General features: G+C 29.3%; 1 protein-coding gene across 1 annotated transcript; it reads left to right on the plus strand.

Annotated features, from left to right (window-relative positions):
- Positions 1–2,340: 2,340 nt before the first annotated feature.
- LOC124536957 (protein takeout-like) lies at positions 2,341–14,296 on the plus strand. Its single transcript, XM_047113632.1, has 6 exons — positions 2,341–2,529; positions 8,930–9,072; positions 11,831–11,925; positions 12,426–12,559; positions 12,934–13,083; positions 13,602–14,296. The coding sequence occupies exons 1-6, from the start codon at positions 2,457–2,459 to the stop codon at positions 13,754–13,756; spliced, it is 750 nt and encodes a 249-aa protein (XP_046969588.1). The 5' UTR covers positions 2,341–2,456; the 3' UTR covers positions 13,757–14,296.
- Positions 14,297–18,388: the final 4,092 nt, after the last annotated feature.

Below are 18,388 nucleotides of genomic sequence, written 5' to 3' on the forward strand. Positions count from 1 at the left end.
CACATTATATCAAAATTTACTATAGCAAAAAATCTTTATAGCGTACTTATTCTAATATTAATTACTCTAAAAAATTAGGTATATTAATGCGTAAATATAAGTAAAAACTTCTTATTGCTTATTTATATAAAAAACCGCGGTTTCACTTGCTATTTTAAATTCCCATTTGTCGTACATCCTTTATTTATTTACAATAATTATTACTATATAAAATTGATTAATTTCGGTCCAGCAGTGTAATTCTGTAAGAATTCAATTCGTATCTCTATCGTGAAATCTTGACAACTTTCTTACAGTGACACGCCCTTTTGATACGAGTAATTTATAAGGTTTATAATTATTTTAGACAATGTCAAATATCAGATTCTGGCATTTCACACTCGTATTGTGGGGTGACATCCGAGTTTCTTGTTACAGAATAGCCCTATAGATGACCAATTTCGAGGAAGCCCAGCCAACTATGCAACGCAAATTTTAGTGCCCATGTGCTTTCACAAACACAACAATTTTAATGGCCCGACATGGAGTTTGAATCCCGAACCTCGAGATCTGTGCCATTATAATTGGCCACTAAATCAATGATTTAATAAATTGATAACATAATCGTAATATTCTATTATTATATAAGAAAAAATCTAGACACAATAAATTATTATCTATTAATTGATTCAGATATTACGACTGACGTTAATAAAACGATGTTTATTTTGCCGCTGATGGTTATAATTACCGCTTTTAGATGCTTCTAGTTAACAATATTGATTCAAAAATCGATATTTAATGACGATGCGTTCGCGAAAAATCGATATCAAATTAATATAATTTTTATTTAAATCGGGACACCGATATTGTTTATATATTTGAATAGCCCAATTATGATATAATAAATTTATTGGAACAGACGTTTTATAATGCATTTTATAAGGAACGTCAATCCATATGAATTTTCTGTACGTGTGTATGTACGACGATTTTTGTGTATTTGATTGGGTTCCTGGGTGGTTTAGTTGAACCTGGGTGTAAAGCTGCGACCGGAAAGTAAATTTTTATTATAAACAAACAACAAACTCGAGATTGGCAGATAGTTTATTTTATAAAGCATAAAAATATCGATATTATAAATTTTCCACAAAATAAAATATTGATGCTCCATGTACTACTTGTATACTCCGAAATATATGTAAATAAATCAAACTAATTGTAATGTTCCGAGGTTCTTTACAATTCTCTTTAGAAAAGAAAATGTTAAATCTTTATAACGCTTTGAAAAATGAAATGTCAAGTGGTTTATCCTTATAATGCCAATATTAGGTTTACAATGTAAATGTTTTGTTGTTGTATAAATTTTACTCTTTATCGTGATTGTGTGTAACTTTTATAGTCCGTGCATTACGTTTGGTAGGAGATAGCCATAGTAAATTTTACCCTCATATATTCTAAGTAGTAAGTACTTCTTGGCGGATTTTGTGTTCTGTTTGAATGGTGAGTGTGCCAGGGAAACTACATTAATGAAGGAAACAACCTCTTAGTTACCCGGGTAGGTAGTGAATTAAAAGTCAATTAGGCAAATGGCAATTTAAAGTCAAAATTTCTTACGGCACCCAATGTCTATGGTCTCCTATAAAATTGATGGGGTACAATAATTGAGAAAGTTACATCAATTTAAATAACGTGTATTTTTGTAGAAGGCTCATAAAATAAAATATATCAATAAACAAAAAGGCTCGATTAGAATAATTTAAATACTAATTTTGCACAATTTCAGAGATGAAAAAACGAATACTAGATGCAGTACGTTTCGGAGAAGGTTTTAGTGTAAAATGCATGACAGATGTTTTATGCAAACTTTTTGTTTACTTTATTTAACACCTATTCACATTTTTTTATTATCATTTAAGACAACTAACAGTACATATAATATCACATCCAAATAAAAAAAAATATTTCAAAATTATCAAGGCTAAAGTTCTATTACTTACAGGTAGTCTCGTGCATTATCATATGACACAATGTAATTAAAATATAAATTAAACCTAAGAATAATAATTAAAAATAAGTAATATTAAATATATTATAAATAATAATTAATAAAATCAATAAGAAAAACAATATAATTAGAATTAAGCACAAACTCTTCTTTATTTTTTGATTGAACTGTATAACAAATACAAAAAGGAATTAAAGTACTTTTAGCACTTAATCTTATAACAAAATCATATGCCAAATAACTCAATCAACACACCCCATTACACACGATAAATTCTCACGGCGGATAAACGACCACTTTAGAGTCTTTATAAAATTTCTTACGTTCGATTCCATCTCACCTTGATAATATGTAATCAGGCACTTCTTGTAGCCAGCTATATAAAACTATTGATCTCGCGGAATGATGCTTAGTACTCATATTGTCACAGTCGGAAAATCAGTCAACGGCGATCTTTTTAAACGACAAAATGGTTTATTGTTTCTCGTTGTTCACGCTGGTCGTGTTCTCTGTGATCCAAGGAGCTCTCTTCGCACAAATACGTAAGTTATTTTAAATAAAATATAATATATTAATATTAAATAATTTGTACCTATATTATATGCATAGTGTATCAGAACTATTCCGATCTATTTTTTTTTTAAATATAGTTCGAAATAGATTAATTATTGCAGTATCCGATCCATATATAAAATCTTTACAAAATAGTAAAATGAAAGTATGTACTTTAATATGAAGGGTTAAAAAGGGTATGACACCTTGTAATATTAGAGCTGTTAAATTAGATTAGCGCATGAACAGAAAACAGACTATCAATATCAGTATAAGATAATGCATAAATAAATTAAACTCATGAAATAAAATAAAAAGATTAAATATATTTTTTAAACATAACGAATTAATGTAGGAATCCAGTATATCTGCGTGTATTTAATTAGACTAGCTTTCTTAATTATTATTAATTTTGTAAGCTCTGTTTAAGCTCTATGTCGACATTGTTATTAAAACCTTCATGGATTATTGAGGTTTAAAAAAAAATTATAAACGTAATATTATTTGGATTATTATCAAAGAGGTCGTAGTTAAACTCGCGTATTTGTTCAATATTAGTGTTAATTAGAATTTTACCTTTGTTTACTAGAATGACTAAGTTCTCAGACCCTTAACCTTGAATATAAAACGTTTTATTTATGTGATTTAATATGATTCGTTTCGTTTTAAACGGATAAATCAGTTACAATGGCGGACGTTGAGACAATCGTTCGGATTCATCGTTAAATCATCAAATGCAATTACATTGTTTATATTATCAACACGTAGGCGTACATACGGATCGTTTGTGACATACATCTTTATTCAAGCAAATATTTTTTTTATATCCGGTATAGTTAAATTTAACGTATTATATAGTAGTGATCGCCCGCGGATTCCCTCACGTTTTTGGGTGTTGATTTTCATGTTTTAGGCATAAAAGTAGTGTACCAAATTTCATCAAATTCGGTTCAGCTCTTTGGTCGTGAAAATGCAACAGTCGGATGTACAGACAGAGTTACTTTCACATTTATAATATTAATTTAGATTATATGAATATTTAAATATTATGTTACGAACTATGTCACAGTTTTTTGAAGATGCACGAATGCGCCTTAATTATCGAAGTATGAATGAGGCTCGGGCTTAAAATATGTTTTAATTTCGTGACTGCTGATGTAAAGACATCTTAAACATAATACAAAATGTTAAACGTTTATGAATGTAAGCTGATAATAATTTAACATGGAAAAACCTTCCTGAATGAAAAGTTGTATAAAGTTGTAAGGACATCGAACCAATACTTTATAATAATTATTGAGGTTCGTTTGCACTGGGGTAATATATACTCTTATATTATGAATGCCATGGTAATCTAAACTTATTAAGTTGAAGCGACTTGGGTTGAAACTCAAGGTTTGGTTTAGTTTGTAGGATGGCTGTGTGTGTATGTGTGTGTGTGTGTTTGTGTGTTTACATTCATACTAAAGGATTTACCAGTTGAGTTTAATTTCTGTTCTGTTTGAATACGAGCGTGCTACGTGCTCGTTTTGGTATAAATATCTTTTGCAGGCTACTCTCGTTTGAAAATTCCACTGTTATCTGAATAGGTCAGGAGGACGTCATACTCATATCACAGTGTATATATGATTTATATACTGACTTTATATAATCTCTCTACTCATAAGGAGAGCAGGTATTAGAGCAGTGTGACGTTTACTGGCTTTTTCTTTTTTTTTCGGTTGCTGTAGTTAATTGAGTTAAAAAAATCATTGCACATTAATGACCTCACCTCACCATTTATATAAAAATAAAAAAACCTATTTATTAATAAAATAACACGATCACAACTCCTTTCCCTTCCGGATGTTATATTTATTTTTACTTTTGTTACAAACTAGTTATTTTTTAAAAAGACGTTTGTTGTTTAAACATTATTTGTTTTCATTACTTTTAGTACTTGGATTTATTCTCAATTCCTTATTGTTGTATTTATTAGTTAAAGAAGAAAAACAAAACTGAACTTAATAGGAAGTATACGTCGATTTTTGTACGAGAATGTAGTTTTTCTTGTTTAATTTTGTTATTGTATCTTATGTGATTTGGATAACTGGTAATTCTGATCGAAATTGTTATATTTGACATATGCTGTATATTTAAAAAATAATAATATTCAAATCGTTTCGATAAACGTAGTAAAAAAAAAAGTTTATTGCTTCCATTTTTGAAATCGCTAAAACTTATGTCATTTTAAAAAAGTATATAATCCGAAATATAACAATCTGATCAAAATAAGAAGAAGTTTATCAAAAGTTTATATTCATTTATTCAAAGTCGAAATTCAAAATAAAATTATTCAGGTGGGTTTATTTTAATGACAAGCTAATGTCAATTAATGAAGCCGTTATCGAGTCCCTATAGTTTTATCAATAAAATATATACATGATAAGATCATATAGAACATGAATGAATACTAACTCAAAGTTATCAATTTATATATATCCTTTCATATAAATCTGTAGAATAAACCTTATTTTTTGTAACATAACGTTTAAAATTGAATGTGTTTTCCTTGTTATTCAGCCATTTTGGTTTTAATTAAAACTAAGGACGAAATTTCGCACGTTTACACATAGTATAATATGCTAATATTAATTTTAACTGTAGGTATGGAACTAGTCATATCATTAGGGTAATTTTATTATGTTGGCATAATTTTTTTTCTATAATATTTATTGTATATGTTAATTATGTTATAGTTATTATACGCCTCTTAAAACATATAATTTAATTAACAACCAGTTAATTAAATTTTATGAACAGATTATGAAGGCGATTAATTTTTTTTCAACATTCCATCTCACATATCATTTATATAAATTATTCTCGTACTCTATAAACAATATGTAATATTAAAATACAATATTTAATAAATACAAAATAAATACATTGATATTATTTTTTTCATAGCTATTATAGAATTTATTGGATATGGCATAATTTAAACTCAGCATTATTTTAATTTTTGTGTTACACATTATCATAAATTAATATATAAAGTATCTTAGTCTCTAGTACAGGTGAAAGAAATAGTAATCACAATTAATTTGACAAATACGAAAAACTCATAACGCTGTTTTTTTTATTAGATAAAATAAAATGGAGGAAAATATAACAACTTTTGTCAATAGTTATTAAAATTCAATTGTTATTTTCAAACTGTATGAACTATATTTGTAAATATAGTTATTATTTATTATATATTTTTACTTCCATTTATTACCTTATCACTTTTAATTTCTTTATGTTTAAAATTATTTTTGCTGTGCATGCTGTGGTCTCCTATAATTGAAGGAACACATAAGATGTGTAACCTTTATACCGTTTTATTTTGAATGTGTAATTAGTGTGTATCCTTTGTTGGGGACTCATAAATAAATAAACATATGTCAAATGAGTAGGTAGAAATTTTAAAGAATTTCAAAGTATGTATTAATTATGTCATAGGATTTGCTTTATCAATTTCAGTTCAGAAGACGAAAAATAATTTATTGCTTATGACTTTAAAATCTATATGGAGCCTATTAAAAGTTATAACAACATAAATTTTACGTATATTTCTGCGATCCTCTGATTTAGTCTTATCTATGAGTTATTATTGTTGTTACTAATGAATTAATGAGCGTCAAATTAATAAATAAAATTATGAGTAAATAACACTGCGCCTGTCTGCAGTAGAACAACTACTTAATTTCTATTTAATATATGTATTTAAGAGTTATCAACTCAAGAACAATATTTTTTTAATTTTATTTTAGACTACAACTGTTGTCTAATAAATTAATACTTTAAATTTACTTTTAATTTTATTTACTTGGTGGTAGGGCTTTTAGAGCAAGCCTGCCTGGGTAGGTACCACCCTCTCATCAGATATTGTACCGCTAAACAACAATACGCAGTATTGTTGTGTTCCGCTTTGAAGAGTGAGTGAGCCAGTGTAACTACAGGCACAAGGGACATAGCATCTTAGTTCCCAAGGTTGGTGGCGCATTGACGATGTAAGGAATAGTTAGTATTTCTTAAAGCGTGATTGTCTATGGAAACTGTTCGATTGTCCGAAAACCTATTCCATTAAAAAAAATAATTAAGAAGAGCTCATTTACCTTAAATGACTGATTTTATAGGGTTGTCCGTCACAAACTTAGTTTAGTGATTCCACGCTATCAAAGCTACTTGTTTATTTCTGTTTATCATGTTCATTTAGCTAGTATCTTAACTAATATTAATGCTAAAGTAACTTTGACTGTTTTTTTTTTTTTTTTTGCTTTTTCATGGGTTTTATTATTTTTTCGAATTCGATGAAATTTTGTATGAAGCTTCAATTCTAAGAATATATATATATATATATATTGGCTGTTTTTTACAGACGACCGACTTCTTATCGCGAGTGAAGCCTCGGGTGACACTTCTTACTACAACCTAGTTTTACTTTAACAATATCGTCGGTCAATAAAATCAGTTATAAAGATATATTTATGTTTTAAATTGAATTTTAATTAAACATGACTGTATTGTTATTTTGTAACGATGACTAAAATCGAATAATTGAAAATTTAAATTAATTCTTAACATAGTGTTGTTAAGTAAATATTTTCATAGAACACATCATACGAATGTAAGGCGCGCTGACTAATCTAATGATAATGATCACTGACCACTACTTAACATAACAGTTCATGAGTCCATATCTTGATTGGTTCATTATTATACATAAAACTAGCTGCGCCCGCGTCTTCTTCTTCGTTTGAAATTAACAATACAGTTATTGTTATAGCTTAAGTTATTCCTTATTACATCAGCTATCTACTAGTAAAAGTCCTGTCAAAATCGGTCCAGTGGTTGGAGAGATTAGCTGGAATAAACAAACAGACAGACAGAAAAAAATAATAAAAAAAAATTATTCTTGTATATTACCCGTGTACAAACATATTTAGTAAAAAGCACTTATATTATTAAAACAGAGAATATCATTATATATTATATAGATAATATATATTTTAACGACTATATAAACTCACTAAATGTTTCCTGAACCAAGATACTCGTATATAATAGTATTCCGTATTCGCCGATCGTTAAATTTAAATTTCATGTTAAAAAACTGGTATTTAACTCAACACAAGATTTTATAGATGATAAAAAACGTAAAGATAAGTTGATTTTCAGGCAGGATATATATTAATAGCATTTTATTAACATACGTATATTATTTAATTAGTGTTTCTTATCTGTTTTCTCAGTACATTCTATTCCATTACAAAATCACGATTCAATACTTCTTGTGAAAGCCTTCTTCAATAAATTTAGATTTTCATTATGTTGTTACATCATCTTCATCTTCATTATCAAAATCTATTCTATTCTACTTCTCTATACTCTACTCTTGTCGTATCTTTGATTTTTGGATCGGATTTTTTTTTAGTAAATTTTAGGCAAAGGTATATCATTTTTTACTTGTAATCAAATAGTATTTATTGGTGTTGTGTAAGACACGTGTAACTTCATAATACTAAATGCATAGCAATTGTTTATAAACATTTAACTATTATTTGTCGTGGAGGTCGCAACATTCTGACTATAATCTATTGTAACGATGTGCGATTTATTGTTAATATATTTAATTAACTATTATCCACTCGCTTTGCATCTGTTTATTGAACTATAGTTAAGACATTTGTGATTAAATGATTAAGGACGATACTATCTCAGAGCTCGAAATTACCTGAGGGATAATTGGAGAGGTTGGCGTACTTAAAGTATCTTAATATAAAATATTACGTACATCCAAAATAACACTGATTATTTCGATTGAACAGTGTTTGTATAGACGCGAGTCGCAGTCAATTCATATTTTGTTGAGGAAGTGTTCTGTAGTAATTTTTGAAATACATTTAGCTTCGCTACCTTGTACATAAATTTTGAAATAGCGCGGAGTTTGTATTCGTAAATTATAATTGAAGTTCTTGTGGTATGCTAGTTTGGGCAATGTAAACACAATAGTTACTACTATTGAGTTTCTGAGATACAATTTATATTTGGAACTGACAGTCGATTTAATTTAATTTTTAACTTGTTATTTCAAATTTATTTTATTGAGTAAAAGTACTTTTGTTTTTTAAAAAGTATATTTTGTATACTTAATATAAAATCTCATAAAAAAAAATCAAATATATCATACATAATCATACACCTTAGACATGGATTGCGTAGATACATATAATAACGAGCATTTTTTATATTATACATATAGCTTTTTGTCAATTTCCTAAATTTGGCTAACACAACCGAAAACCCGTGTGCAATTTTTTCTCTAATGATGATCTAATTTATTAATTCTTTTTTTATTTTCAGCGGAATACATAAAAGTCTGCAAACGAGAACAGAGCACGATAAATGAATGTGTCAAGAGCTCTATCGAGAAGCTTCGACCCAACCTCATAGCCGGTATACCTGAACTCAACGTGCCCAGTCTAGAGCCATTCTACATTCCAGAGGTATTGTTTAACATACACTAGGTTTTAACCTAGCTCTCTCATATATATGATATTTATAGATATTTGTAGTCCACCGCGGCTATGTGCTAGGCAAAAAGTCGCCTATCTTTTTTCTTAGAGTTCAAGTTTCCTTTGTACCAAAATTTCATCAAATTCGGTTCAGCGGTTTAGTCGTGAAAGAACGACAGGCAGACAGACAGACTTACTTTTCATATTTATAATATTAATGTAGATTAACTAACTGTTTCACAAAAAATGACTCTGTTTCGTTTTGCGTAAAAGATAAGGAAAATAACAAAGTCACTTATACATACAAAAAGTCAGGACAAAAAAGGACAAAAATAATAATATATAGTCATATGATAAACACAGGAGAATAATGAAAAAAAAATAATACAACCGGGCTAACACCACTAAATATTTTATTAGTAAAATCCTGTGCGTAGATGCTAAGGAAAAATAGCGTGAGAAACCTTCAAATACCTGCTTTGAATAATTTTCCAGACGTATAAAACTGCCTAGACTCATAATAAATACGCTCTCTGTAACGGGACGAGTTCACGTAGTAATATTTCATTGCATTACGTGAAGTATAACTGCGTTAATTGTAAAAAATAACTTCATCGTTAGTGATATTTACAAGTATCTACTGGTTCGTAGATATTAGAGGAAATAAACATAAACATTGTCGAGGGTACGTAAGTCATCACTGGCATGGCAACAAGGAAGTATTTTAAAGGCAGTATATAAGGTTTGTGACAGTATAGAAGCTTAAGCTTTATTTTCGTTACAATAAATTTGAGATGGCCCAGTGGTTAGAACGCGTGCATCTTAACCGATAATGACCACTATATAAATATATATGTGCTTAATTTGGATTTATAATTCATCTCGTGCTCGCGTTTGAAGGAAAATATCGTGAGGAAACCTGCATGTGTCTAATTTTATCGAAATTTTGCCACAAGTGCATTCCACCAACCCGCATTGGAATAGCGTTGTGAAATATGTTCCTAACCCTCTCCTTAATGGAAGAGGCCTTATCCCAGCAGTGGGAAATTTACAGGCTGTTACTTTACTTTAATTTACAATAAATTTGATTTAAGAATCGAATTAAACATCACAATTATTGAATCCGATATATTGAAGAGATTTCTCTGTGTTCAGACATTCACTAACTATTATCTTTTATATGTAGCCATTTTTATTTCTGGCTGGTTATCGCTTTTGTTAAACGAAAAATTGAAAACATACTTTGACAATTTAATATCACAAATAATAGCGAATAACTCTTTTCGTACAGTTAGAGTAAGAAAACCTTCGTCAGTTTTCAAATTAATTCCTTTATCAAGTCTCAAACTCTTAGGACCTTTTGAATCTAAACATCAAATCATAGCGATGCAATATGTCATTCTGAATCGGTAAAGCAGATTATCGCTCATACTGAGCACACGAAAATAGATCTTATTGTGACGAACATTTTCTTACCCCGACTGTACATTTAAATTTTGATGAATAATCATACGTCTAGACAGACTGACTGAAAAAAGATAATGGACGACTGTTGACTACAAAATATAGGCACACTACTAAAGTGGCATGACAACAATGTTGTCGCGTTTGTTAGTTCTTTTATAGTGCGACACGTTGTCTAGATATAATATCTAAGCATTTAAATATACAGGATAACTCATAAGGACACTGCTAGCTTGTCTACATAATAGAATGTAAGTTTATTTATTTAGCGAGCGGGTTTATGTATGTTGTTACACGGCAAATACGTTCTTACACGAAAATGATTGCACACTCGAATGAAAATATTTATCTCACAATAATACTCAAATATGTTTGTGTACAGATTATTAAAGATATACTTTAATACATATAAATGCTACGTATAATACTTGGTGTGAAAATGTCATTTAATTAAAGCAGTTTCGTTTAAATCTTTAGACTTACACAATTTAGCAGTATATATTAGTTACCCTTTTCAAGACTATATACGATGTAGAAACAATTATACGTTGTATCAAGTCGATTGTGTACAGCTGAGTTAGCACCATTTTTAAAATCGTTAAATATGTAAGCATAATAAACAATGAATAAAATTGATTTTATAATGAATATTGATAAGTATTACTGATTCATGTTTTTTAAATACATATTTGTAAATGTTAGAATGTCGATTAAATAACAAAACGTAGTATGTACCTACTGAGTAGATACTTCACATAGTTGTTGTAAATTGTGTTCCATTTGAAATCAAGTTTCACAAATTTTCCTTGAACTTGCAACTTTTGCGTTCCTTGACATACAAGTATGGACTAAAAGGGCCTGACCTTGTTGTGGACAAGGGCAAGCTGTAAAAAGCCTTAAACATTGATAAAAATGTACCTAAAGAATATTCTCGTTATGGTTTTTGTACCAAAGTTATTATAAAAAGATCGTAAGTAGTATACAAATCTACAATGTTTCTGACTTTATTAAAATGATCTCCGAAGAATTGTATGTTGATAAAAATAATTTTATAGGCGTTACAAGTTTTTTAGTTAAACGACGATTTCTCTCTTTATATCATGATTGATTTGACATTCAATAGAAAAATAGTCAACATTGATATCACAACTTAACTAATCACGACCATTTGGAAATAAAGTGATTTATGTATGTTTAAAAAAAAAACAAAACTAAAATACTCTTTGAAAATAAAACAACAAACATTGCAATATTAGATGCATTGAATTTGATTTATACGTTCTAGATCATTGCAGTGAGTGGTGAGCTTGTGCCTCTTAAAGCTTCAGGAAAAGATGTCAAAGTGTCAGGAGCTGGAAACTTTACGATTAAATCTATTTCGTAAGTATTTATTTTGTATACGTTTGTTATTTATTGTTTATAATAAAATACACACGAGATGGATCAGTCGCCTGAATATGTAAATCTTAATCGGATATAACTGGTTCAATCCCTGCTGTTTAATTACGTGCTTAATATATAATTAATTTCACACTTGGACAATCAAAATATCTAAAGTAAGTCGATATTGATTGATTAATAAATAATAATCTAAAATTCAGTTGATGAGCCATATTAAAAAAAGTGCGTTGTTATTCATATAATACAAAAATAATCAGTAGTAATAAACGTATTAATTTTAAATTTTAAATCGGTACTATAACGCCATCTATCAAACAACTTATAAATTAGTTTGTCACTTTAAACAGATTGACTTAGTATCACTCCTTTCCAATAGATGGCGTTATTCAACAAAATTTTCTTATTAACTTTAAACAATGATTTTAATGAATAAATAGGGTAAAAACATAATATGTATTAATTATTTCTGATATTTGCAGAGTGGATCTAGATACATTCACCTTACGTGGTCGAGTTCGCTTCCCGAGACTGCATTTAGATGGCCGTTATAATCTAGACACACAAATCTTGATCGTGCCTCTACGTGGTGAAGGAAATCTTGTTGCTAATGCCGGTAAGAATTTTACAATACTTTTAATATATTCAATAATTACATTGTTTAATTTATATCAAATAGCTCTATTTCCTAGAGTTATAGTTTATATTTACGCTCTACATTATGCCACCTTTTTATGCTCGTAATAATAATACATAAGCGACACATAACTCTATAAATATAATAAATAGTTGATTTGTCCCTATAAAAGTTATATCAAGTGAATTTTAAAATGTTTTTTCAAACCATAATCACCATCTATGTGCCAGGGTTGCTAATTTTAAGTCTAAATCGTAAAAATCCGATAAAGAATTGATTGCATATTTTGCCAGGATTAAGGATTTTTTGCTTCAACTTGAATAATTAACTTTGAAAATTTGTTTGTATTTCAGTTAAATGTGACGCTGATATACTTCTGAAGTCAAAGAGAACGATGCGAGATGGCAAGGAGTACGTCGAATTCACGAGCCTCAACGTCGATCTCACCATTAAGGATTACCGCATCCGACTCGATGGACTCTTCAACGGGAATAAGGCTCTAGGTTTGTTGTCTATTCTTAGACTACGTTGAGAAACGTGCATAAAATAAAAGCTAAAGGCAAAACAGTAACCAAGGTTAATCATTTATAAAAAATTAAAGGACTTCAAAATTAGAAATAGCTACTGAATTTAATATAAAAAATATAGATCTATGTAACTATTAGACCAATTTTAATTAAACTTACACATTTCTCTAAATTGAAGTGTACCTTTTTGTAATGTAACTTTTTCTAAAAATGATCATGTCAATACAACTTTAAGTTTTCGAGAAATTCGTTGAAATTATCGATAATTAAGCACACACGCTTGGATGCCTAATTGGATTATCATACTCATATGTAATTAAATTCTAACAATGTTACATACATATAAGTCGAACTGAACCTCCTTTGCTTTAGCTTTAAATCATCCCGAAGCGGTGATAGTTTCATATTAAAAATCTTGTGAAATGTCGATTCGAATAATTTATAATTCCGTGAATTAAGAATTTTTATTCATTCTAAATTGTATTTTCTTTCAGGTGACGCGACAAATGAGGCCATCAATCAGAATCGCGATGAATTCTTAAAGACTACACAACCCTACCTCGAGAAGACCGTAGCTAAAATCCTACTGGACGCAGCGAACAAGATAGTAGCGAATATCCCGCTAGACGAATTACTGCCAGAGGCTTAATTATCTACATTTGAATTTCACGAGAGATTGTGTATTATTTAGATGTGTGTGTGTATTTTACTAAAAGATTCTATTTTTAAAATATCATTTGACAATTCTTGGAATTGATATTTTTAAAATAGAGTTTTTTACAATGTTATGTAATATATAATGTTAAGCTTTAGGCAAAGGTCCCGCATTTTTATTATGCGGTAGGTAATTGGTCATATTCGTTTTGTTTTAAATTTATAAAAAATAAAAATTGAAAAAAATTTGAAATTATTGGCATAATATATTACATTTGTTGCGTAAATCGTAATTAAAAATGTGTCTTTAGATTTTTAAATTAAGTAAATATCTATTCGCACAAAACTTCAGTGTTACCTCAGTTTAAAATATACGAAACATTGTATGATATAAAGCTTGAGAGAGACCGAGAGGTTTTTTTTTAAGAATTATTATATAATTCAATATTGTCTTAGACTATCTTGTTAAGTATACATTGTTATTATTGTATTGTAAGAATGTCGTTGGTGAAAAATAAATTAAGGTATATTTTAATTGTATGTTGTTTTTATCATACATTTTTAACATAACACAGTTTTTTATCTTACTGTTCTTTTCAAAAGAGGGCTGTAACGGAGAGCGTTAGAGGCACTCCTCTAACGCTCTCCGTTACAGCTACAGTTAACCCACTGGTTAGAATCATGGTGCTTCAGTGCGGGTTAAATACACTCATTTCTCAGATTAGCATCGCACAGTAGATGAATTATAAACACAAATTAATCATATGAAAATCCGGTAATGCTTGCTACCTCTTGAACCAATAATATTCAATTAGATTCAAAATCATCTTAGCCTATTCAAATAGTAGAACAAAGTATAAAAAAGTTAAAAGAAAAGATTATTAAGAACGGTTATTTAATATACATCTAACTACCAAAATAGCCATGGTTTCTTATGGATATATTCGATTACAAATGAGTATCCCTCCTCCCTGAATTATAAGCGTGTACGTGACCAGATATTTTAGTGTGCGTCAGTTGATTAATGTAAGAATAAAGACAAAAAATACAAGTCACTAATTCCAATAGTATAAGAAATGTTGCGTCCCCCTGTTCCTATGTATGCTTAGATTTTTAAAACTAAGCAACAGATTTTGATGCATTTTTTTAAATAGAAATATTGATTTAAAAGAAAAGATAAGATGTATAATTAAAAAGCTGGGAACGTCGTATGTTAAAATACAATGTATTTTTAGGATCAGCATTATACCAATAAGTCGCTAGTAAGATTATATTTATCAATGTATCCCAACAAATTAACGTAGAGAGGCGTATCTTCTAGGCTAAACAGATTTATTGTTATCGTTCTATACGCGTAATTATTCTCATTCAATCTACTTTGTATTGAATAAATAATTCTAAACGCAATATTCAAATGGATAAATTTAGTTAACGATAAGCGTGCCCGGTGCCCGGTGTACTCATAACGCTAAAGTTCAATACTCCCACTTTCCAAACCTTGGCGAGGAGGGTTTCCAATCTACCATAATTGCGGATAATCGGTTCCTCGTTTACAAAGCATCCTACTGACCCATCCGCTGTGTGCGGACGAGTCGTAATAATACGCCGGTTGAGAAATTAAAACGATATATAAATATTCCTTGTCCTGTTGTATTTCATACAAAGAACATAATATCATCGTAATAATGTAGTTCTCGATTTATTTAATATTTGTTTCTACGTTGGCTTTGCAGTTTGGGTCGATGATGTGATTTTGACACTATGACTTTCCCATTAATACTTCGTATAGAATTTCATTACAATCGGTAGTGTAGTAGATTGGTTAAGACGCGAAGCATAACAAACTTATTGATAATAATATTAGTCAGAAAAAATATAATAGTATAAAAACATGCGGTTTAAGAACGCACTAAAATTAAATATTTTTTTGTGCAAAATTTTATTCAAATCGAAGACCTGGAAGTGGGTCAAATTAAGATTCCAAGATTTTCTTACATAGTTACTAGAGAATCTAACAAAAGCGTGTTAATAATATCGATAGGTTAGAGATTAGTCTATTTAAGAATAAATGAATAATTACATCTATAGAAAGAATAAATATCGGATTTCATTAAACGTTATTTCAAAATAGTTGATTATTTATTAATGACTTGTCGAGCATTTAAATTTATTTTACTTATTCATTTATGAATATATCGACTGTTAATAGTATGATCCTGTACATTTCTCACTACTGAGATAAAGCCTCCTCTTCCATTAAGGTTTGGAACATATTCCACGCTGTTTCTAATGCAGGTTGGTGGAATGCACATGTGGCAGAATTTCGATGAAATTAGACACATGCAGGTTTTCTCACGATGTTTTCCTTCACCGCCGAGCACGAGATGAATTATAATCACAAATTAAGCACATATAAATAGTGTTGCTTGCCTGGGTTTGAACCCGCAATCATCGGTTAAGACGCACGCGTTCTAACCACTGGGCCATCTCGGCTCTTGTTCCTAAATTGTTAATAAAAAAATCTATTCAAAAGATTTCTTAGGAATTTCAAAATTTATGACAGGTTTTGTTTTGATTTCATTCATTGTAAATTGCAAGTCACTAACGACATTTGGCGCCAAAATGATGAAACTTTATTCAAATTCAATTATTAATGTCAAATAGGATTCATTAGTTAAGTTAGAATTGAAGTTTGTTCAGACGTTTTTCGTTTTTTTTCTTATGCCGCAACAGGTTTTAAAATTGTAATAATTTAGTAAATTGCAATCAAGAATCAAGAGCCTTTATTTTCTGCATATCTAAGGCTGGACTCTTCATAATGAGACCGAAATATTTTTATTATGCAGCAATCGTTCCATAATCCTTGGCATAAAAATCGATCTACGACATTAATATATAAGATAATTTGATTTCATTGTTTTAAAGCCGCGTGTTTTTATATGTTTTATGTACATATAGCAAGAGAGTTTCATATTAGATAATTGACAAAAACATCCTTGTATCTCTATAAAAAATAATCAAAAAGAGGTTTTATTAATTAATTTAATAAGATAATTACATTTAGTACATTAGATGGCTTTGTTTCCAGAATCAAACTCAACTCCTTTTTTTAAATTAACTGTATTAAAATTTTGTAGTAATAATAATAAAACAAATTTATGGCACTATACTATAGAATAAAAAATATTCGCTAAAATTATTTAATTATAGTATTTACACATACTACGTGGTCGAGTAGTGCGTACACCGATTTTCATGGGTCCCGGGTTCCATTCCCGGCCGAGTCGATGAAGTTCAATTATTTTCTATGTTATCATACTCATATGTAATTAAATTCTAACAATGTTACATACATATAAGTCGAACTGAACCTCCTTTGCTTTAGCTTTAAATCATCCCGAAGCGGTGATAGTTTCATATTAAAAATCTTGTGAAATGTCGATTCGAATAATTTATAATTCCGTGAATTAAGAATTTTTATTCATTCTAAATTGTATTTTCTTTCAGGTGACGCGACAAATGAGGCCATCAATCAGAATCGCGATGAATTCTTAAAGACTACACAACCCTACCTCGAGAAGACCGTAGCTAAAATCCTACTGGACGCAGCGAACAAGATAGTAGCGAATATCCCGCTAGACGAATTACTGCCAGAGGCTTAATTATCTACATTTGAATTTCACGAGAGATTGTGTATTATTTAGATGTGTGTGTGTATTTTACTAAAAGATTCTATTTTTAAAATATCATTTGACAATTCTTGGAATTGATATTTTTAAAATAGAGTTTTTTACAATGTTATGTAATATATAATGTTAAGCTTTAGGCAAAGGTCCCGCATTTTTATTATGCGGTAGGTAATTGGTCATATTCGTTTTGTTTTAAATTTATAAAAAATAAAAATTGAAAAAAATTTGAAATTATTGGCATAATATATTACATTTGTTGCGTAAATCGTAATTAAAAATGTGTCTTTAGATTTTTAAATTAAGTAAATATCTATTCGCACAAAACTTCAGTGTTACCTCAGTTTAAAATATACGAAACATTGTATGATATAAAGCTTGAGAGAGACCGAGAGGTTTTTTTTTAAGAATTATTATATAATTCAATATTGTCTTAGACTATCTTGTTAAGTATACATTGTTATTATTGTATTGTAAGAATGTCGTTGGTGAAAAATAAATTAAGGTATATTTTAATTGTATGTTGTTTTTATCATACATTTTTAACATAACACAGTTTTTTATCTTACTGTTCTTTTCAAAAGAGGGCTGTAACGGAGAGCGTTAGAGGCACTCCTCTAACGCTCTCCGTTACAGCTACAGTTAACCCACTGGTTAGAATCATGGTGCTTCAGTGCGGGTTAAATACACTCATTTCTCAGATTAGCATCGCACAGTAGATGAATTATAAACACAAATTAATCATATGAAAATCCGGTAATGCTTGCTACCTCTTGAACCAATAATATTCAATTAGATTCAAAATCATCTTAGCCTATTCAAATAGTAGAACAAAGTATAAAAAAGTTAAAAGAAAAGATTATTAAGAACGGTTATTTAATATACATCTAACTACCAAAATAGCCATGGTTTCTTATGGATATATTCGATTACAAATGAGT

Source organism: Vanessa cardui, chromosome 2 (genome assembly GCF_905220365.1).
Source record: "Vanessa cardui chromosome 2, ilVanCard2.1, whole genome shotgun sequence".
Classification (NCBI taxonomy): Eukaryota; Metazoa; Arthropoda; class Insecta; order Lepidoptera; family Nymphalidae; genus Vanessa; species Vanessa cardui.